We start from the raw sequence: 16,645 nt of genomic DNA, 5'->3' as shown, positions 1-16,645 counted from the left end.
CCCTTCCACAGCTGTCAGACTGATGGACATCAGCATTCAGCAATAGGAACTGATAGAGAGATCCCAAACTTCTGACCTCATTGCTGCATGGACTTCTTAAGAAAGCATAAAAATCAAGACCACAGGAGATTTTAACTACTCTCTAAGTATTCAGCTACTGAATCTTTTGCCCTTTAGCCTATTAAATGTTTTAATAAGAAAATTCCAAGAAAGAGAAAAGCATCTCATTTCTATTTTATTTCAGTCTTGGCCACCATTGACAGTGATGAACCCAGCAGGGTAGCACAGGATGGGATGATTTAGGGAGCTCTGTGCAGACTCAAAATACTTCCATCGATAAAAGGTCTCCAACCCTTCTTCACTTCCATATCTCTTAAAAAAAGAAAATTAAAATGTGTGCTTTAAAGACAGTTGCCCTCTAAAAGGGCAAAGGAATAAACTGATGAGAGATGAAGCTAGATTAGTTACTGATTGCAAAATTCTTGGATTGTATAAGGATCTGTACAAACACAAACACTTTTTGTGATGGGGTGAGGAGATTTAGGTTTCTGGAGTTCTTGCCTGAGCCTGAGAAGACTCGTTGCCCTACTGCATAGTATGGGCTCGAATGGGATGCATACAATACCTGGTCTCAGGTAGCTCTTGATGGGCTAAAAATGTCACTTCTAAACACAAACTCTCTTCTTCTTGGTGATTGATAAAAAACCCTCTAATCACCTGAGGATACTGCCACTCAAGGGTACTTCAGTATTGTGGTAAAGTTTCAGCCAGTAGAAATTACTGTCTTGGAGCAGGGTCACTCTCAGGGTAAAGCTAATGCCTGAAACCAAGCAGCCTTCCTAAAGAGCTTCTAGGAAAGCCTCCCGAGGACACAGGCACCTTGAACCAGGAAAACAAGCACCACTTGGAAAGCCAAGAGTGTCTGGGAGGATCCCGAGGGCTCTAGAAGCAACCAGGAGGCCATGCACAGGTGGTGTCTGGCTGTTGCATGAACATGTGTGTCAGTGTGCAAGGGGCAGCAGGGACAGAGCTAAGGGACACAGCTAACACTGTCCCAAGGGCTGCCCTGGCTCATCCTGATCACCACTCCTGATCACGCTAATCCTGACACTGCACTGATGCTTGCAAAGCTTGTACGGAGTCACCAAACAGTTTCCTCTGGGGGAAACGTTGTGTGAAAGGTTGAAGTGGTTTGATGTTTTCTAAATGAAGCATTTGAAATGCTCATATCAGAGTAACACTTCATCCCCAGCTTTTGCTTGCTTTAGTTTTAGAGAAGCAAAACCTTTCTTTTATATTTTTTCCTTTTAAATGCTTTCAGTACTAGTTAGAACAAATATTTTAAACCTATAATAAATAAATACTTTTTATATTTATATATTTTGGTATATTATATAATAAATTTTAATTTTTAAAAACCAAACTATAAGGCAGACAGCTCTTTTTTGGTTTGCTGTGCTGCCAAGTCATGGTTGTGCTCTTATGTTTAATCTCTAGTCTGCTGCTGAACCTTCAGGTAATAGTAAAGTAACAGACCACCATAAGTGACAGCTTTATTGAGGATTGAACAACACTACTGAGTATCAAAAATAAGAGGCAAAAAATAAGTGGAATTTTCTAGGAAGGAAAAGGTCATGTCATTCCAGGGCCACCATCACATATTCTTGAGTGCTGTTACCATCACTTTCAGTCTGAGAGCTGATCCCTGATGGGTTCCTCAGCAGGATCCTTCCAGGGCTTCCTCTCCTTGTAATAAGGAAGTCACCAGAATTATATAATTGGAGTACCAGACATCTGATTTCTGGTAGTAAGTCACTCTAATATTACTGCATCTTGCACTATTTCTGTTTTTTCCCTCTTTCTCTGTGTGTCAATATTTTACATTCTTGAAAGCTTTTCTCCCTTTCTTCTGAAGGCAATAGCAAGAAGGAGCCATCGCAGCACTTTTTTCTGGAACTTAGGAGGTGTGAAACATTCTCTTTATGGTCTAGTTAAACCTGTTAGACATTTTGCAAAGGTTTTTGATAGGTCTTCATATAATCACATTAATGATACATTGTTCCTTTCTCTATTTCTTCCTCCTTTTTTTGTTTTCCCCTTTGTCTCATTACAGTTGAAACTATAGAGGAAAAAACAGCAGACTCCTTGCAAGATTTGTACAGAGCCTTGGAGCAGGCCAGCCTGTCTCCTTTAGGAGAACACCGGATTACCACTAAGCTGGAGTATAAGAAATTTTTTATAAAGAGATGTAGTGATCCAGTAGTCAATGAAAAACTGCACCAGCTGCGAATTCTGAAAAGCACTTTAAAGGTGAGATAAAACAGGGAGGAAAAATCCTGCCCCAGGGTTGGATTGGGCTGTATTGTAATCAGAGATTATTGTGTGCAGCTGGAATCCAGGCTGAGCCCAGTGTGCAAACAAGGGCGACATGGGGAAGCACTGCTTGAAAAGCAGAGAAAAACATGCCTGGGAGAGCAGTCAAAGTGAGGATCAGTTTTTATTTCTTTATTTTCTTGTATTTAATCTCAGTCAGCTGCTCCTCCTCTAGATAGTTTAACAGAATTTGACACCAAATTATGGGAGGAAACCTTAATCCCTTTTTTGTCCCTGAACGTTTTCATTTACCGAAACACATCCACTTTGTAATTGCCAAAGTCTAAAGTTAAGCAAAGCCAGCCTTCAGAAGGGCACAGTATCTCTTGCAACACTTGACTGTTTTCTAATTGATGAGCTTGTCCAGGAGGAAACTGTGTGCTTGGTTTCTGTGTAAGCTGATAGGATCATTGTATTTAGTCAGTAAGATTGATTAAATAAATAGAGGCAATGATAGATTTGAAGATTTTTATGGTTATTTTAAATGTACCACAGCTCATTTAGCCTCCTTGTCAGCTTCCTTTGTTTGTTACAGCAGTTTCAGTTCTGTCCTGATAGAGATTTCAGCAAGCAATATGCTGGATTTCCTCAGGGACCCTGTTAACTATATTAAATTACCACATTTTAAGTCGCCAGATAATTTTACAGTGCATTTTGTAACAGCTTTCATCAACGAGGGCTTTATCAACATTAATTAATTTAGTTTTCTGTCACCTAGAGAAGCATTTAAACAATATAATTTTCATGCTGCGGGGCTCCCATCCTGAAAAAAAAATCCTACACATGCTTAACTTCCTGTACTGTATCATCTCATTGAAGGCAGCTTGCATTATTATCTTTGTATGTGAGTCTTTGCAGGATTGCAGGCTGGCAAAAAAAGGCAACATTCACAAGCTGTCCACATGGCTTCTACAAGCATGAGAAATGGAAACAAAATCATAGGGCTCTCACACACATCAGGGTGGCAGGAGGTTCACACTGTAGCTGTGCTTTTGTACCACGGCAGGGTCACTCCCACCAGAGCTGTGGTTCAGCATCAGCAGCCTGCTACCATGCTGAATTGTCTCTTTTGTTGGTGTTTATTGGTACCTGAGGTACATTATACCAATGGCTTCCTGCAAATGAAATTGCTTTCCTTCAGGGAAGTCCGAAACCAGTGCAGCCTCTTGACCCAGCAGGTGCCTGGTTTTGTACTTCTCTGGAACTTCTTTCCTTTGGACCAAGGAAACACAATTTGTTCATTCTCTGTCCATAAGTCATATTTTCTAAGCCTGTCAGCACTCTTGTTTGGACTGTGATTGGTGCAAATCATTCTTAAGTACATGACACCAGTAATGGAAAACACAATGGCAGCAAGGAGCAAAGGCAGATAATTGTTGTTTCCTGCATAGAACAGCAGTGTAGGGTGACACATGCTTGGTTTGTAGTGACATCATGGTAACTTGTGACTAGCTGCATTACAGCCCAGAGCTCCACCTCTGCCATCCTACTGGTAATCGTATCAACCAGTAGCTACTGCTATTACCTAATCAATTATTCTTCCTTTTTATCAGTGCCTTTGATTTCTCCTTCCTGAATGCAGCCAGTTGTGCTGGCCTGTTGGCATTGATGTTCTGAACTCTCCTTGAATTTTATCCTACATAGTAATATCCAGAGACAGTCCTCCAAACTGCTTCTAGCTCTTGATGTCACATCTTCTAAGTCATTAATGAAAGACCCCTGTGCTCTCTTTCCTGGGATAACACAAAATCATTCTCCTGTCATTGAGTATGAGCTGCCTGGCTGGCAGTGCAGATGTGTGGGACCAGCCACAACCTATGAGAAGTAAGTTGCTGTAGTTCAAGCAGAGATATGGTGATCAGGAGTTCCCATGGTTTCTTTTCCACTGCTTGTTCTCAGCTTGCCCTCTTCTTCAGGAATTGAGTATTCTAGCAAGTAGTGTTAATTTGCTGTTGTTTGCAAAGCATGAAAGTACTGCTTATGGAAGATATCTTTGACCCTTCTGATCTGTCCCATCACACACAGCTTGGTACTTCCCCTTGCCATGCTATCCAGAAAGATTTAAGATACTCATAGTATGGACATGGAAAATGTCAGTTAGCCATGAGGAGTGTGAAACCACTCTGGCAGGGAGGTTGGAGGGGAGATTGCTGGTGGCCACGCCATTCCTGTGCTGAGGAGTAGTGCTGGAAACCTCTGTGTTAGCTGTTTCCAAGGATTATGGCTGTGGCATCCAGCTTCCACCACTTGCAACAGCCGTGAGTGGCTATGGGTACATCTGAGGCTTACTGTGACCCTCAGCTCCCTGTGAACCAGTGACCAGAGAGGGATTGATACATTCCTTCCCCTGCCCCAATGGTGCATAAGGAGGTACCAGCAGCTATGTTGTATTTCCCCTTTCTCTGCCTTCTCATTGTCACATCAGTGGTGGGAAGAGGTTGCAGCCAGCCAGCCCATCACATGCAGTAGATCTTTAGTGAAGATGAGTTGTCCTTCACATGGGACTCCTTGCACAAGCCTTTGCAGTGCAGAGCTCAGATGCCCCCATGACAAGCCTGGTAAAGAGGCATAGGTGTGCTGGCAGGTGGGAGGCTGTGTGTGTATCTCACCCACACACCCACGCAGTATTTCTGATGCTGATCAAGAGCAAAGAGATGGCACTTTGTTGTGTGAAACCCATCCTGAAAAATGCGAGCAGCTAATAGTAAACAGTACAGGGCTTGCTTTTTCTGGGGCTGAGCAAGGGGGCAGGTGGGGGAATAAGGACTCTTACCGAGGGTTGTGGACAAGGCAAGGGAAGCCCAAGTCCCACAGAGGGAAGCGTGACACCCTGCAGGAAGGGCTCCTGTTTGTGAGTGCTCATAGAGCAGATAGTCCCTGTACTTTCAGAGGCTCTGAGGCTTGAGTTTGCACCCCCCATTCTCTCCTTCCACCCATGTGATTGATTTTGCCAGTGACTCATCACTTGCATTAACTCTTTGCTTGTTCCTTTTCTCTCACAGGCCAGGGAAGGAGAAGTAGCCATTATAGATAAAGTTCTGGATAATCCAGCTTTGACGTCTAGAGACTTTCAAGAATGGAAGCAAATGTACCTTGATCTCTTCATGAACGTCTACGAAAGCAGCCCCCCGAGGGACTCTGTTAATGGCTCGTCTGAGGTTGAAGCACTTCTAGCCTCGTTAGCACACACTCACTCGTACATAGAAACACATGTATAAAGGTCTCTCTTTTTGTCCATTTGCTACACTCCAGCCCTTTACTTAAGTGCATAAAGTAGTTTTTATATCAATATGTGAGAGCTCTAGTAAATGATATTTTAATGTTACTCAGCTATGTGAAGTAAGCCTTCAATGGTCAATGATACCACTTATTTAATGAGGATTTGTATATTTTATATGCTACCAATGCTCTGCTCGTGTTTACCTTCTGTGAATTAAAAAACATGATCTTTAGCTATTGAAGAGAAGGATTTAAAAGCATTTTTGGAAGACTGTGGCCTTCATGCAGGAAGTTCCACATGCTAAAGCTTTTGTTATCAAAGGTCAGTTTTACAATGATATTTTGTATTATATAATTCCAGTATTGCATTGCATTTTTGGAGTGCAGGTACTATTTTGGTGGTGGGAGAAAACCAATTTTTATATTTCATGAGAAACTCTAGGAGTTTTCTTAAATAACAGGGAAAAAGTGTAATGCAGTGGTTGTATTTCAGTTTTGTCAAACACATAGAAGGGTGAAAGTCGGCAGACGGAAAAATGACTAATGTGAATTTAAGTGTCAAAAGGTTAGGTCTTATTTCCTTGTGCTTTTTTAAAGCCTGTTGCTAAGGTTTACCACCAGTACAAAGGGATGCTGGTTTGTATTATAATTAAGACCAAATTGTGTGTTGTCTCTTAATCACATTAGGTTGATTGAAAAAAAAAATTAGTCATGGTACTGTGATTGATGATGCTTTTGCACTGAAGGTATCAGTATAATGTAAATATTTTGCAAAAGAGAAAATGTAGACTTTCAACATCCTTGGTAGCAGGATTTTTTCAGCCCAGAAAAGCAGCAGTGGAAAAGGTTCCCAGTGAAATGCTTCAAATCTGAGATGCTTTGAAGATTCCCACAATAGAAAAGGAGTGAATAGGATTTTTCAAGTAGTTTCCTATGTGTTTTTTGAGCTGCAAAATTTGGCTGTATTGTATGCAGGGATAATGTGTGATGAGAGCAGAGCTGAGCACAGAACCTGAAAAATAACTGAGGAGTAAAAAATCCTCCAGTTGGCTTTTGAAGGAGAAGGGATGTGTCTGAGTTCTGCTGAGTTCACAAGCCAATTAAAATGTTTTAAACTTCCATGAGATTTGCTATCTGCTGAAGACAACCCAGTGAATATGAGGGGAAAAAGATCCTTAGAGCTAGGCACATGCCTGAAATAAAAGTGGGAGGGAACTCTTAAATCATGTATTTACTTTTTATGGGCTTGTTTTTGAAAAATGTTAAGAGAATGACAAAATATTTCTGCTGCTCTTCATATTTTGCTGCATAAGTTAGGACTCATGACATGATTTAATAGTGCTCATGTGGAAAGGAAAAGCCTCCTTTATACTTTAGTGAGTTGTACTCTTAACCAACTTGAGACTATTGCCTGTACAGCTCAGTGAATGTACTTCAATCTTTATGAGCTCTGATATTTCCTGGCAGTTATATCCATGAAGGGATGAAGGAAAGAATGGACAGATTTGTTTTCTCTCTCCTTCTTTCTTTACTTTATTCCTCTCTCTTTCTCCCCTTTTTCTCTCTTGCTCCCCTTTCTCTTTTTCTTTCTTCTTCTCTTTCTACCCCTCATTTTCTATCTTGTTATTGCATTTGGATTGCAAATGTTCTGCAGATTTTGCACAACTGTACAGTGGCCTTTCTGTAGCCCATTTTCAGTAATCCTATATTCAAGTTGTATGGATGACAAATCATGTATTAACATTTGTATAGAATTCTGGATCCAGTGTAAGATTTGTACTATTAGAAGAATATTGTTTGTATAAACTGGACATTTATTTACTGCATGGGTACTGACATGTATATTAAATTTGTGAGGTTTTTGTAAATTTCTCTTAAGAAATGCTTGACTTGAAATGGATTGTGCTATTGTTCCAAGCATTTAGATTCTCTTGCTATTGTTTTACTGGACCAAAAGTAAATATATTCATAAGAAAAACTCTTTATATCTGATGGATGTATATGCACATTGTGTAGTTGATTCCTTGTCAAAACCAAGGCAGTTCAGAAGACTTAGATCTGTTGCTATGCAACAGCCATTCTGCCTGCACTTTACATTAGTAAAGTTAGCTTGATTGCTTTAAAGGTGAAAATTAAACATTACAGTTTTTTAAGCTAGTCTAGTGACAAAGAACATGTGTCCTCTCCATTGTGCTGCCTTCTTTTAAGACTATTAAATGTTCTTCTATATATATTTTTATTGTATTAATTCTCAGCCTAGGAAGGGAACACTGTAAAATGAAGTACAATAAATTTAGCTTTTAAATGAACATTTATGGCTCAAGATTCAATTTACTCCATACCAGAGTGATTCTATAGCATCTGACCATTTTATCTGCATTTCACATATGCCTGTATCATAAAGTACCCCTGTGTGACTTCAAACGCTGCCAGTGTGGCCAAAAGGGAGTGACACTATTGCTGATTCATATGTAGGCAGACACTGAGTAAAGACTTTTGAAAACCTTCAGTTACCTCCCTCCCCTTTGTACTCTTTGATGAAAGTAAACCTTTTTTGACTGCATGGTTCTCTCATGTAGCAGTTCAACGGCAATGAAGAATTTTGCCCTTATGCATAGGTGTGATAAAGCACTGTATGGTACCAAGGTAAATGCCAAGGCATTAGTAACAGCTTGTTCCTCCTGTAACAAGCTTCTTGGAGGCTGATGATAAGGATTCCCATTCAGCTCTGGCCATCTAAGCTAACACAGGGTTTGGATACAAAAGAAACGTACATCACCAGTAGCGTGAATCTTTAAAATAACACAAAATAAACATCTGGAAGGTGTTCTACAACAAAGGCCACTGAGAGAGAAATGAGCTTTTATCAAATAAACAGTGTTTTAACTTTCAGCTGTAGCTGAGTCTACAAAGTGAAAAATCCCTGCTTTCTGTCCAGTAATTTCATGCTGGCTAGCTAAGACATTCTTGCCTAGAATGTAGTATATCAAATAATACCTTTTCCTTGGCAATACTTGCTACTAATTCTTGCAGGTATCAATTTTCTAGTCTTTATACAGCTCTCTTTCCTTTTGCTTAGCCATAGCATAAAAATTCAATAGCACTTACCAGCTGGAAAAATTACCTGTGATTAAGAAAACAGAAAAGATGGATTATATTTTTTAATACTTGAAAAATCTGACTTGCAACATCTACTAATTGCTATCTAGGTATTACTCTCCAAAAGTCAAGGATTATGATTCTCACTTATTGCCTCTAAATGTGCTATTGGTTACATCCTTGCTCAGTGAGATCAGCTTCCAGCTTTATAAATCCTAGATGTGTTTCCTGTGCTGGAGCCAGATTTTCTTGCCTGTTTCCACCAAGCATTTGGCTTATCCAAGCATAACTTCCACTCTCACATTCAGTGCGGCTGCAGTTTTCTTCTTCTCCAGGACCGCCCTGCTCGCTCATCTCCTGGGATGGATATTGCTCAGCATGGGAGCTCAGCAGTTGGGCAGCTTCTTCTGCTGGCTGTCAGTGTCCTGCTCTTCGGGCACCTCAGAGAGCTGGAGTACGGCGCACTGCAGCCCACACCACGGCAGAGGGGCCTTGCAGATCTCTTCCCAGCCATCGTTGTCGATGTCGTAGCCAACCACGTCTTGCGTGCAGACCTCCAGTGAGTTTTGCCATTTCTTTCCCCCAATAAGAAGAGCTGTTTCCTCTACCACTGCCAGGCCGTAGGAGAATCGATCGTAGACTAGTGGTCTTAACCGGGTCCATTGGTTTTGATCGGGGTCGTACCTTTCTATTTCAGAGAAAGGTTCATATAACCCCAGAAAGGTGAATATGGCTTCCCTGATTGTTGCCATCTGGTGCCCAAACCGAGCAATGCTCATTGGGGCTCGTTTCACCCACTGCACTTCAAGTGAGCTCAGAGAGTAAACGTCATTGCTTGTGCTGGCTGGGGCCGAGTACTTGCCCCCAGAGATGTATATGGTGTTCTTGCAAACAGCACTGGCATGGCCATGTATCCTGCATGGCAATTCCTTGGCCTTCGTCCATCTATCCCTGCTGATGTCATAGACTTCCACAGATGAATGCAGCGACCCATCCTCACCCCTTCCACCAATGGCAAAGATATCCTTGCCTAGGACACAGCAAGAAAACTGGCATCTCTTTTCCAGCATGCCTGTGATTTGGGTCCATGTGTTAAACCTTGGATCATACCGTTGGACCTTGTTTGTAACTGATAAGGTCTTCTCAATTTTAGCATCACCCGGGGTACCACTTTGTATTTCCCCACCCAAGACATAAAGGAAGTTCCCCACCACGCACACACTGTGGTTCTGCACCCTGTCCTGCAGCTGCGTAAGGGTTCGCCACTTGTGATTGTAAACATCGAAGGCCACCACATCGGTGATGAGCCCCTCACTTGTTGTCCCTCCCCCTAGCAGAAGGATCCGAGTTTTCTCGTTCCTCAGTGTGGTGAACTTATCCTGCATGACAGGCTGTTTGAATACAGATGTGTGATAATTTATTGCTTTTATGATCAAGCACTTAATACCTGCTGAGAGGGGCACTTCAGACTGTGTGTAGGTTTTTCTCAGCTCTTCCACTGGGATGAGACCATATCTTATGTGCTCTAAAAGGCTGCTTGCATGATCCAGCCTGGATTTATCCTGCTTCAACCACAGCAGGACAAGATTCAACAGGCGACATTCTTCCACCATGGGGAGATCTGGTGATTGAATCACTGCTACCAAAGACCTGAAGTTCAGCTCGAGAAGTCCTGACAAATCCACATCCAGCAGCTTCCAGACGTTTTTGATAATGTATTTTTCTGTGGCTGCTAAGGCATCTGGCAGGTAGAACTTCCTTGCCACGTTGGCAGAGAAGCAGCAGTTTTCCAAGGCAAGATTGTTAACTAAGTACTGATTGCACAAACCAATAGCATCAGTCACTTGTAAGTAGCTTGCAGCTTCCAAGGTATCCTCCAGGCTTTCAAAGGAAAGGGGCAGCAGGGATGTGTAAATGAAATCCAGAATGTGCTGGAGCCCAGTGGGTGAGACAACTTGTAGGTGAATAACACTGGCTTTAGACTCTTGGGTATAACTTTTGAACATGGCTCGGAAGTAGTCACTGGAGCATGCCAACAAGGACTTGTGTGCAGGAAACTCATTTTCTTTCACTTTCAGCAAAATATCACAGAGAAAGCCCTCTGACCTCAGGCTCTGGTACTGGGCGAGCATGGCGGTGCAGTGTGCTTTGCAGTAGGAAAGGAAGTAGCTCATGGCAGACAATGCAATGCTTTCCCCTTGAGCTATTAGAGCTAAAATGCAATTAGATATTGAAACAGCTGCCTTACTCAACAGCCATTGCTTGAATGCCCAGCAGACCTCCAGCTGTTAGAGAAAAGCCCAACCCAAAACAAAAAACACAAGTCAGTCTCTTGCCTGGCATAGGGGGACAGTTAGTAGATTTGTAGTGAATTCAATTCATTCCTTTGTAGAAAAAAAAGCTGAATGTCATATCAGCTGCAGGGTGCTTACTTTTCTTGCCTCCACAAGTTGTGCAAGGATGAAAGGTCCACTGTTGTGCCGAGCACTTGCTTGGCTGGCCATCAGGTGACAGATGAGGGAGCTAGATGACAATCCCAGTAAGTGGCCCTTCGTGTCTCAGCCGTCTCCCCCGACCATTCTTGCTCCACAGGCAGATCAAAGGGATCCTCTCTGGCTGCCAGCGCATGGCTCTGAGCAGACACAGATGAGAAGAGAGCGCTGACTTTTCTCCTCTTGTTTGTATTTTGAACTCCGATCAGTTTAGACGTCACCGCCCCTGGGACAGCAGCCCCCTTTCCGTCCTCTTTCCACACAGTCTTGGGAAGCCTCAGCCGAAGATCAAATCAGCTCCCAGGGATTATTACGGGAAGATTTTCTGAGCCCATAAATCTTTCCCCAGCAGCCACTAAGACAACCAAAATACCGTGATTAGTCACTGATTCGATTTGACATGCATTTCTGGCTCTTTGCTTCACGTGACACCTCCATAGCTCACAGCTACCAGAATAGCCACAGGCTCATGCCCTCGTCCCCCTTGCCTGGGAGCCAACCCCGGGCGGGTGAGAAATGGGTCCAGGGACTGGATGGACAGAGGAGCTTCCACTGACAGCCACAGCCAAAGCAGCTGACTTGGAATGACCTGGCTGGAAATCGCAAGGGTAACACATTCGCACAAAGTGGCGACAAAAATAGATTCCCCCAGTTCGGCCATAATAAACCAAATTCTGTTTATAGAGGAGGTTTGCATAATTGTGCTCTCAGTTACCAGCTGGGAGCAAACCAGGAGCCCCCAGGAATGGGCCAGAGCTGTCTTGCTCAACATTCTCACTTTCAGTTTGTCCTAATTAGAAGCACTTACACAGGGATTATCCCTGATTTTCACCTGGGCACTTCAGGGTCTAATTTCTACCAGGAATAGCAGCTCTGGGCAGGCTACACATTCAGACCTCTTAAAGCTTGCTTTTGTTTCTTCTTTTTTTTCCCTGCATTATTCTGGGTGGAGGTGTTCAGGAATCTCCTCCCTACACCTTTCTTTCCAAATCAAACACCCTCAGGACTTGCAGACTTTGCTGGGGTCAATAAATGCCAGATCATTTTACTGCACTGTAAGCCAGCAGACCTGGGGACAGAGAAGGATCCCACAGGACTGGGAAATAGCGCCTTTTGCTTAAGCCCAAGGTAAAGCCTTTTTACTGTATTTCTTTATATTTATTTATGTGATGTCATGAAATTCTGGCTTACCCCTGTAGCTGAGCGGTGTTTGGAGCTGACTGGATCCTAGTATGGATCGTGTATGCTGTGTGACTGTTAAGTGGGCTTAAACTGTCTTGCTAAACAGACTGATACCTACACATGCTCTGCTCTGTTTGTGGGGAAGGACTCCAAAAATATCATTCTTCATTGCTGTATAGCTCTGAAAATTGATTTCCTGCTTGAGTCCACTTTCTATCATGAAATTATAGACCATAAATCAGGATCTTGCTAAAAGATCTTACCCTTTGCTAGCAACACAACATGTATGGGCAGTAGGGATGAAGGAGAAAAGGCATGCTTGTTTCTTTTTCCCAGTGGTTTTGCCTGTGTCCAAGGTGGGACAACTCTTAAGGTACTTCAGGCGTTAGTGAAGCTGTGCAGTCAATTCCAAGCTTCAGTTTTGATACTTCTCCTGTTTTGGAAGTAGAGACCAAAGACCAGGTACCTCTGTCAACCCTCAGCAGTCATGAGTCCTGGTGATGAGGGACTGGGCCTTAAATGCTCCTGCTTCAAGAGCCACTGCTTTCCCCAGTTTAACCCCCATGAGGTACCAGATTTCTGTAACACGAGGTGCAGATGAACCTCCACTGTTTTGAAATAGCAGGTGGGCACTGTCCATCACAATTTCCCTGGGCGCCAGAGGGGCCAGGCAGGTGAGCACAGGAGCTGTGACTGTAGCACAGGGCTGAGTTTGAGGAGAGTTCCTGCAGCAGTTCTGGCATGCAAACCTCCTGGCATCACCTCCTCCTCACCAACAGTCCTTGTCCTCCACCAGCCCTTAGCCTGTGCTGCCACAGCTGCTCTGAGGTGCGGGGTTGGTGGGTGACACAGCCAGGAAGTGATGCACAGGGAGCAAAGGGGACAACCCAAAAACAGAACAGCAGAGAGGCCTCTGTGGCCCAGATCCTCAGACTCCCTCCCTGTGTGACCTCCCAAGCAGATGTAGCACGTGAGCCACTGTCTGGGCGGGTGGTTGGGGATGCACTGCCAGGAGAGCCCCCGTGCACAGAACTGGGCTGCTCTGCTGTTGAGCCGTGGCCAGCAGCCCCAGGGCACTGCTGAAGTGCATGTGCTGGTACCACAGAGTAGCTGGGACCAAGGACCATCAATAAATCCTGCTTCCCCCAGATGCAGATGTACCAGAAAGATGTCAAATATACAGCTTGGTCAACTGAGGGTATTGCCAGCCAGCAGCAGCCAAGGAATATTTCTGACCCCCATATGACACTCCTGCCTCCCAAGTGATGCACTCGCAGTCAAAGGCAACATGCTTTTTCCTCATCCATAGCAAGGCCAGGCCAGGCCAGGCACTGCCCAGTCTTGCACCAGTTTTGCTGGCACATGCACCAGCACAGTACCAAGCACAGCTCCAGCCACAAGCTCTGTAATTTCAGAGAGGTCAAACGAGGCTCAGTCTGAATGTCCCTGCCTGTGCCCAGAGGGATTTCATGTTAACCCAACTGGTTGTGCATCACTTGCTTTCCAAATGAATTCCATCTGTGGGCAGCCATTTATACAGGTCAGTTGCTGGTGTTGATTTAACTGAACTGATTTAACACCAGTGCCAGGTAAGCAGGTCCTATAATTGTATGCAGATTTGCTGTGCTATCCCCTCTGAGACCTACTTCATCTTCATGGCAAGCCAGCTAATAGAAGTCGTAAGAATCATGATCCTTATAAAGCTGTTTATTTGCCTGGAGATTTTTTTTCTTTGGTTTATTATTGAAATGAAGCCACATCCTTTCCAGTCCCTTTCTCTGGAGTGATAAAAAAAAAATTATCATTATCAAAATGAGGTTTCTCCCTGCTCTACTTGCAGGCAGTTAGCCTTGTATAACTCGGGAGCCTGCTCAGCCAGGACCCTCCTTTATCAACAAACAAATTATCTTTATGCAGCATCTCAGGTCTCCAGCACCTTTGGAGGAATATTTAATGTCCATTAGGAAGAGAAGAGATGGTGACTAAACAGCTAACTTAAAAATCTCAGCACGAGACCTAGCACTACGTGGGATGCAGTCAAACCAGGATCTTATTTTCCTTGAGCGTAATTTGGAAGATCAGATCTAATGTTTGATTCACTAGATGGTGCTTAAAATTAGGGAAGTATTAGTGTTTCAATGATGCTGATTTGTTGGGAATAGATAATACATTTTTAATCATGTGCATCATTCAAACTTTAAATTAGATTTAGATTTCAGGCTGTCAGTATATTTTCTGTTAAAGTGATTGCTCTACTACAGTAGGCAGTCTGAAATAAAAAAAAAAACATTCAGATGTGTGCTGTGAAAAACATTGACTTCCACACATGCAGAGGTTTTTTCCTATACAAAATTGAAAAATGGCCCAAGTTGCAATGCCATGTCCAGTTTAATATTGCAAGTAGGCCATCAGTTAATAAAAAATTGAATTATTATTTTATATTTTACCAGTTATTTTTAAGAGTAAATATTATAAAAAGGTTTGTATGAGTCATATTAGGCTCACTAGTAACATGTGGCTTACTGTAAAATATTTGTTACAAAAATCCACAGCAGAGTATTTCCAGGCTACATTTTGTTCCAAAAGAAATCAGTGCAGTCCAGAGGACAACAGAGTAAATATTTCAGATGCTTGATAATGTACCACATGAACAAATAACAGCAAAATGAGCCAAGTAATGACTATAGTATGCAGGTTTTCTAGAAGTGCTAATCAGAAAGATCGTATTGATTTAAGTTGTCTTGTAAAAATCTTTGGACTACAGTCTGTTCTTCATCCTTGAATAATCATTCACAGTAGTATTTGGGTCAGCACATCTATTTAAAGCAAAGTATGTTTAGCCCGTGAAAGCAGTCCTTAAGAGCAAAACAGTAAGAGGGAGGAATTTTCTTGCAGCTAAAAGCAATGTTTGCTGAGATCATGTCTGTGTATGAAAGAGAAGGTTCCCAGCTTGGATGAGGTGGGCTTAGGCTGTGAAGTTTCCATTTTGACAGGGGGAGGCTGTGGTTGCCTGCAGCTTTAAGCACTGTCTGAGCAGTGCCCACAGGACACTGTCCCTGTGAGCTGGGGGAGCAGGAAGGCAGCACAAGGCAGTGCCTCCCCCAGCCTGTCAGAGAAGCTCTGCAAACCCTCAGCACCCTGTATCCATCCATGTGCCACTGCAGAGGGGTCTGTGTTTGGGGACAGTGCTGGCACAAAAATCTTTGAGTGCGGGGCTCCATCTGCCTCTGGGGAGAAGAGAGGTTTAGCATGGTCAGTAGTCAGAGAAGGGGTCCCAGCCAAAGCTCGCTGCAAGACCATGGCTGCTAGGCCATGGATGTGTGGCAGTTTTTTGTGCTCTGTGGAAAAAGAGGAGTAAAGGAGGAAATACCATTGGCACACCTGGGTTGGGAGTGGCCATGTCCCAGCTGGGTTACTCCAGGAATAACTGCACCTGTGCAAGAAAGCATCCTGTGTCAAATTGTGAAAGGCAACATGAAATAACAGGCTTTAAATCAGACAGTGCCTCATTTATTTCCTCTCCCTTTTTTTTCAGGATTCCTTTCATTTGCCTCCCATGAAGACAGATGTTGTTCCAGCTTCCACTGCCATCTCGGTGGGTAAGACATGAGCTTCCTTGGTGAATAAAAACAAGTTGGAAAATTTTTAACTTGGGTTCCCATTCCAGAGCAACTGCAGTGAGATGAGTCAGGCACTGCAGCCGTAGGATAATGAAGGAGAATGTGTATTTTAATGAGCCCATTTCAGAGCAGATGCACTAATGGCTTTCACAGCACCTCACAGCTGAGTGTGGAGGGCTGCTTGGGGTTCATCTGCTCCTGTGATGGCCAGGTGTCACCAGAGATGCTCTGCACTGAGCCCTGGCTTTCACCCCTGGGCAAGCAGTGCTGCATGTGCTGTTGGTGGAGCAGAGAGGGACCTGCAACCCTTGCCCAGGAGCATCTTCACTCTGCATCCAGCTCAGGGATGCTCACAGACACCTGTGGCTGCTGATTTTGCACAGCATGGGTATGTACAGCCCTAGCTGAAGCTGCTCTGCTCGTGGGTCCCTTCTGCAAGTGTGGAAGCCCCCTGCTATAAGAAGAATATTTCTGACCTCCATGAGGCATTCCTGCCTCCCAAAGACCTTGGGGCTGGTTGAACTGGGTTCCCAAACTTGATATGCATGGGTATGTGTAGTGGCAACAGCTGCAGCTTTGGGCTGTATGATGACTCATGGCAGGAGAGCTGGGCTTTCCCTTCTGCCTCTGGCTGGAGACACACACCCAGCAGCTCCCAGC

The 16,645-nt window shown here is 43.6% G+C and overlaps 2 protein-coding genes and 1 long non-coding RNA gene across 10 annotated transcripts in view; 2 read left to right on the top strand and 1 right to left on the bottom strand.

The window, feature by feature from the left end:
* The window catches only part of CNKSR2 (connector enhancer of kinase suppressor of Ras 2), a 208,689-nt gene extending 200,788 nt beyond the window's left edge, over window positions 1-7,901 (top strand). For 7 of the 8 annotated variants that reach the window (XM_042036458.1, XM_042036444.1, XM_042036425.1 and 4 more), the window contains 2 exons: window positions 2,114-2,310; window positions 5,376-7,901. In XM_042036458.1, the coding sequence (XP_041892392.1) occupies window positions 2,114-2,310; window positions 5,376-5,591 (413 nt within the window). In that variant the 3' untranslated portion in view covers window positions 5,592-7,901. The remainder of the gene's footprint in view (window positions 1-2,113; window positions 2,311-5,375) is intronic. The other variant, XM_042036469.1, reaches the window with a different exon arrangement.
* A 77-nt stretch (window positions 7,902-7,978) lies between these two features.
* KLHL34 (kelch like family member 34) lies at window positions 7,979-11,522 on the bottom strand. Its single transcript, XM_042036484.1, has one exon. The coding sequence runs from the start codon at window positions 10,863-10,865 to the stop codon at window positions 9,078-9,080; it is 1,788 nt and encodes a 595-aa protein (XP_041892418.1). The 5' UTR covers window positions 10,866-11,522; the 3' UTR covers window positions 7,979-9,077.
* A 407-nt stretch (window positions 11,523-11,929) lies between these two features.
* On the top strand, window positions 11,930-16,014 carry LOC121666795. The gene is made up of 2 exons (XR_006016803.1): window positions 11,930-12,311; window positions 15,901-16,014. It is a non-coding gene; the product is annotated as an uncharacterized LOC121666795 (long non-coding RNA).
* The last annotated feature ends 631 nt before the right edge of the window (window positions 16,015-16,645 follow it).

Source organism: Corvus kubaryi, unplaced genomic scaffold (genome assembly GCF_017639235.1).
Source record: "Corvus kubaryi isolate FWS band 111438036 unplaced genomic scaffold, C.kubaryi_AGA036_p1.0 133, whole genome shotgun sequence".
Classification (NCBI taxonomy): domain Eukaryota; kingdom Metazoa; phylum Chordata; class Aves; order Passeriformes; family Corvidae; genus Corvus; species Corvus kubaryi.
Note: the sequence above shows the minus strand (reverse complement) of the source record. Positions and strands in the feature narration are given on the sequence as shown.

Bases quoted from the DNA above. Each gene is read 5' to 3' on its own strand.
- KLHL34 (XM_042036484.1), bottom strand. From the start codon at position 10,865: ATGAGCTACTTCCTTTCCTACTGCAAAGCACACTGCACCGCCATGCTC.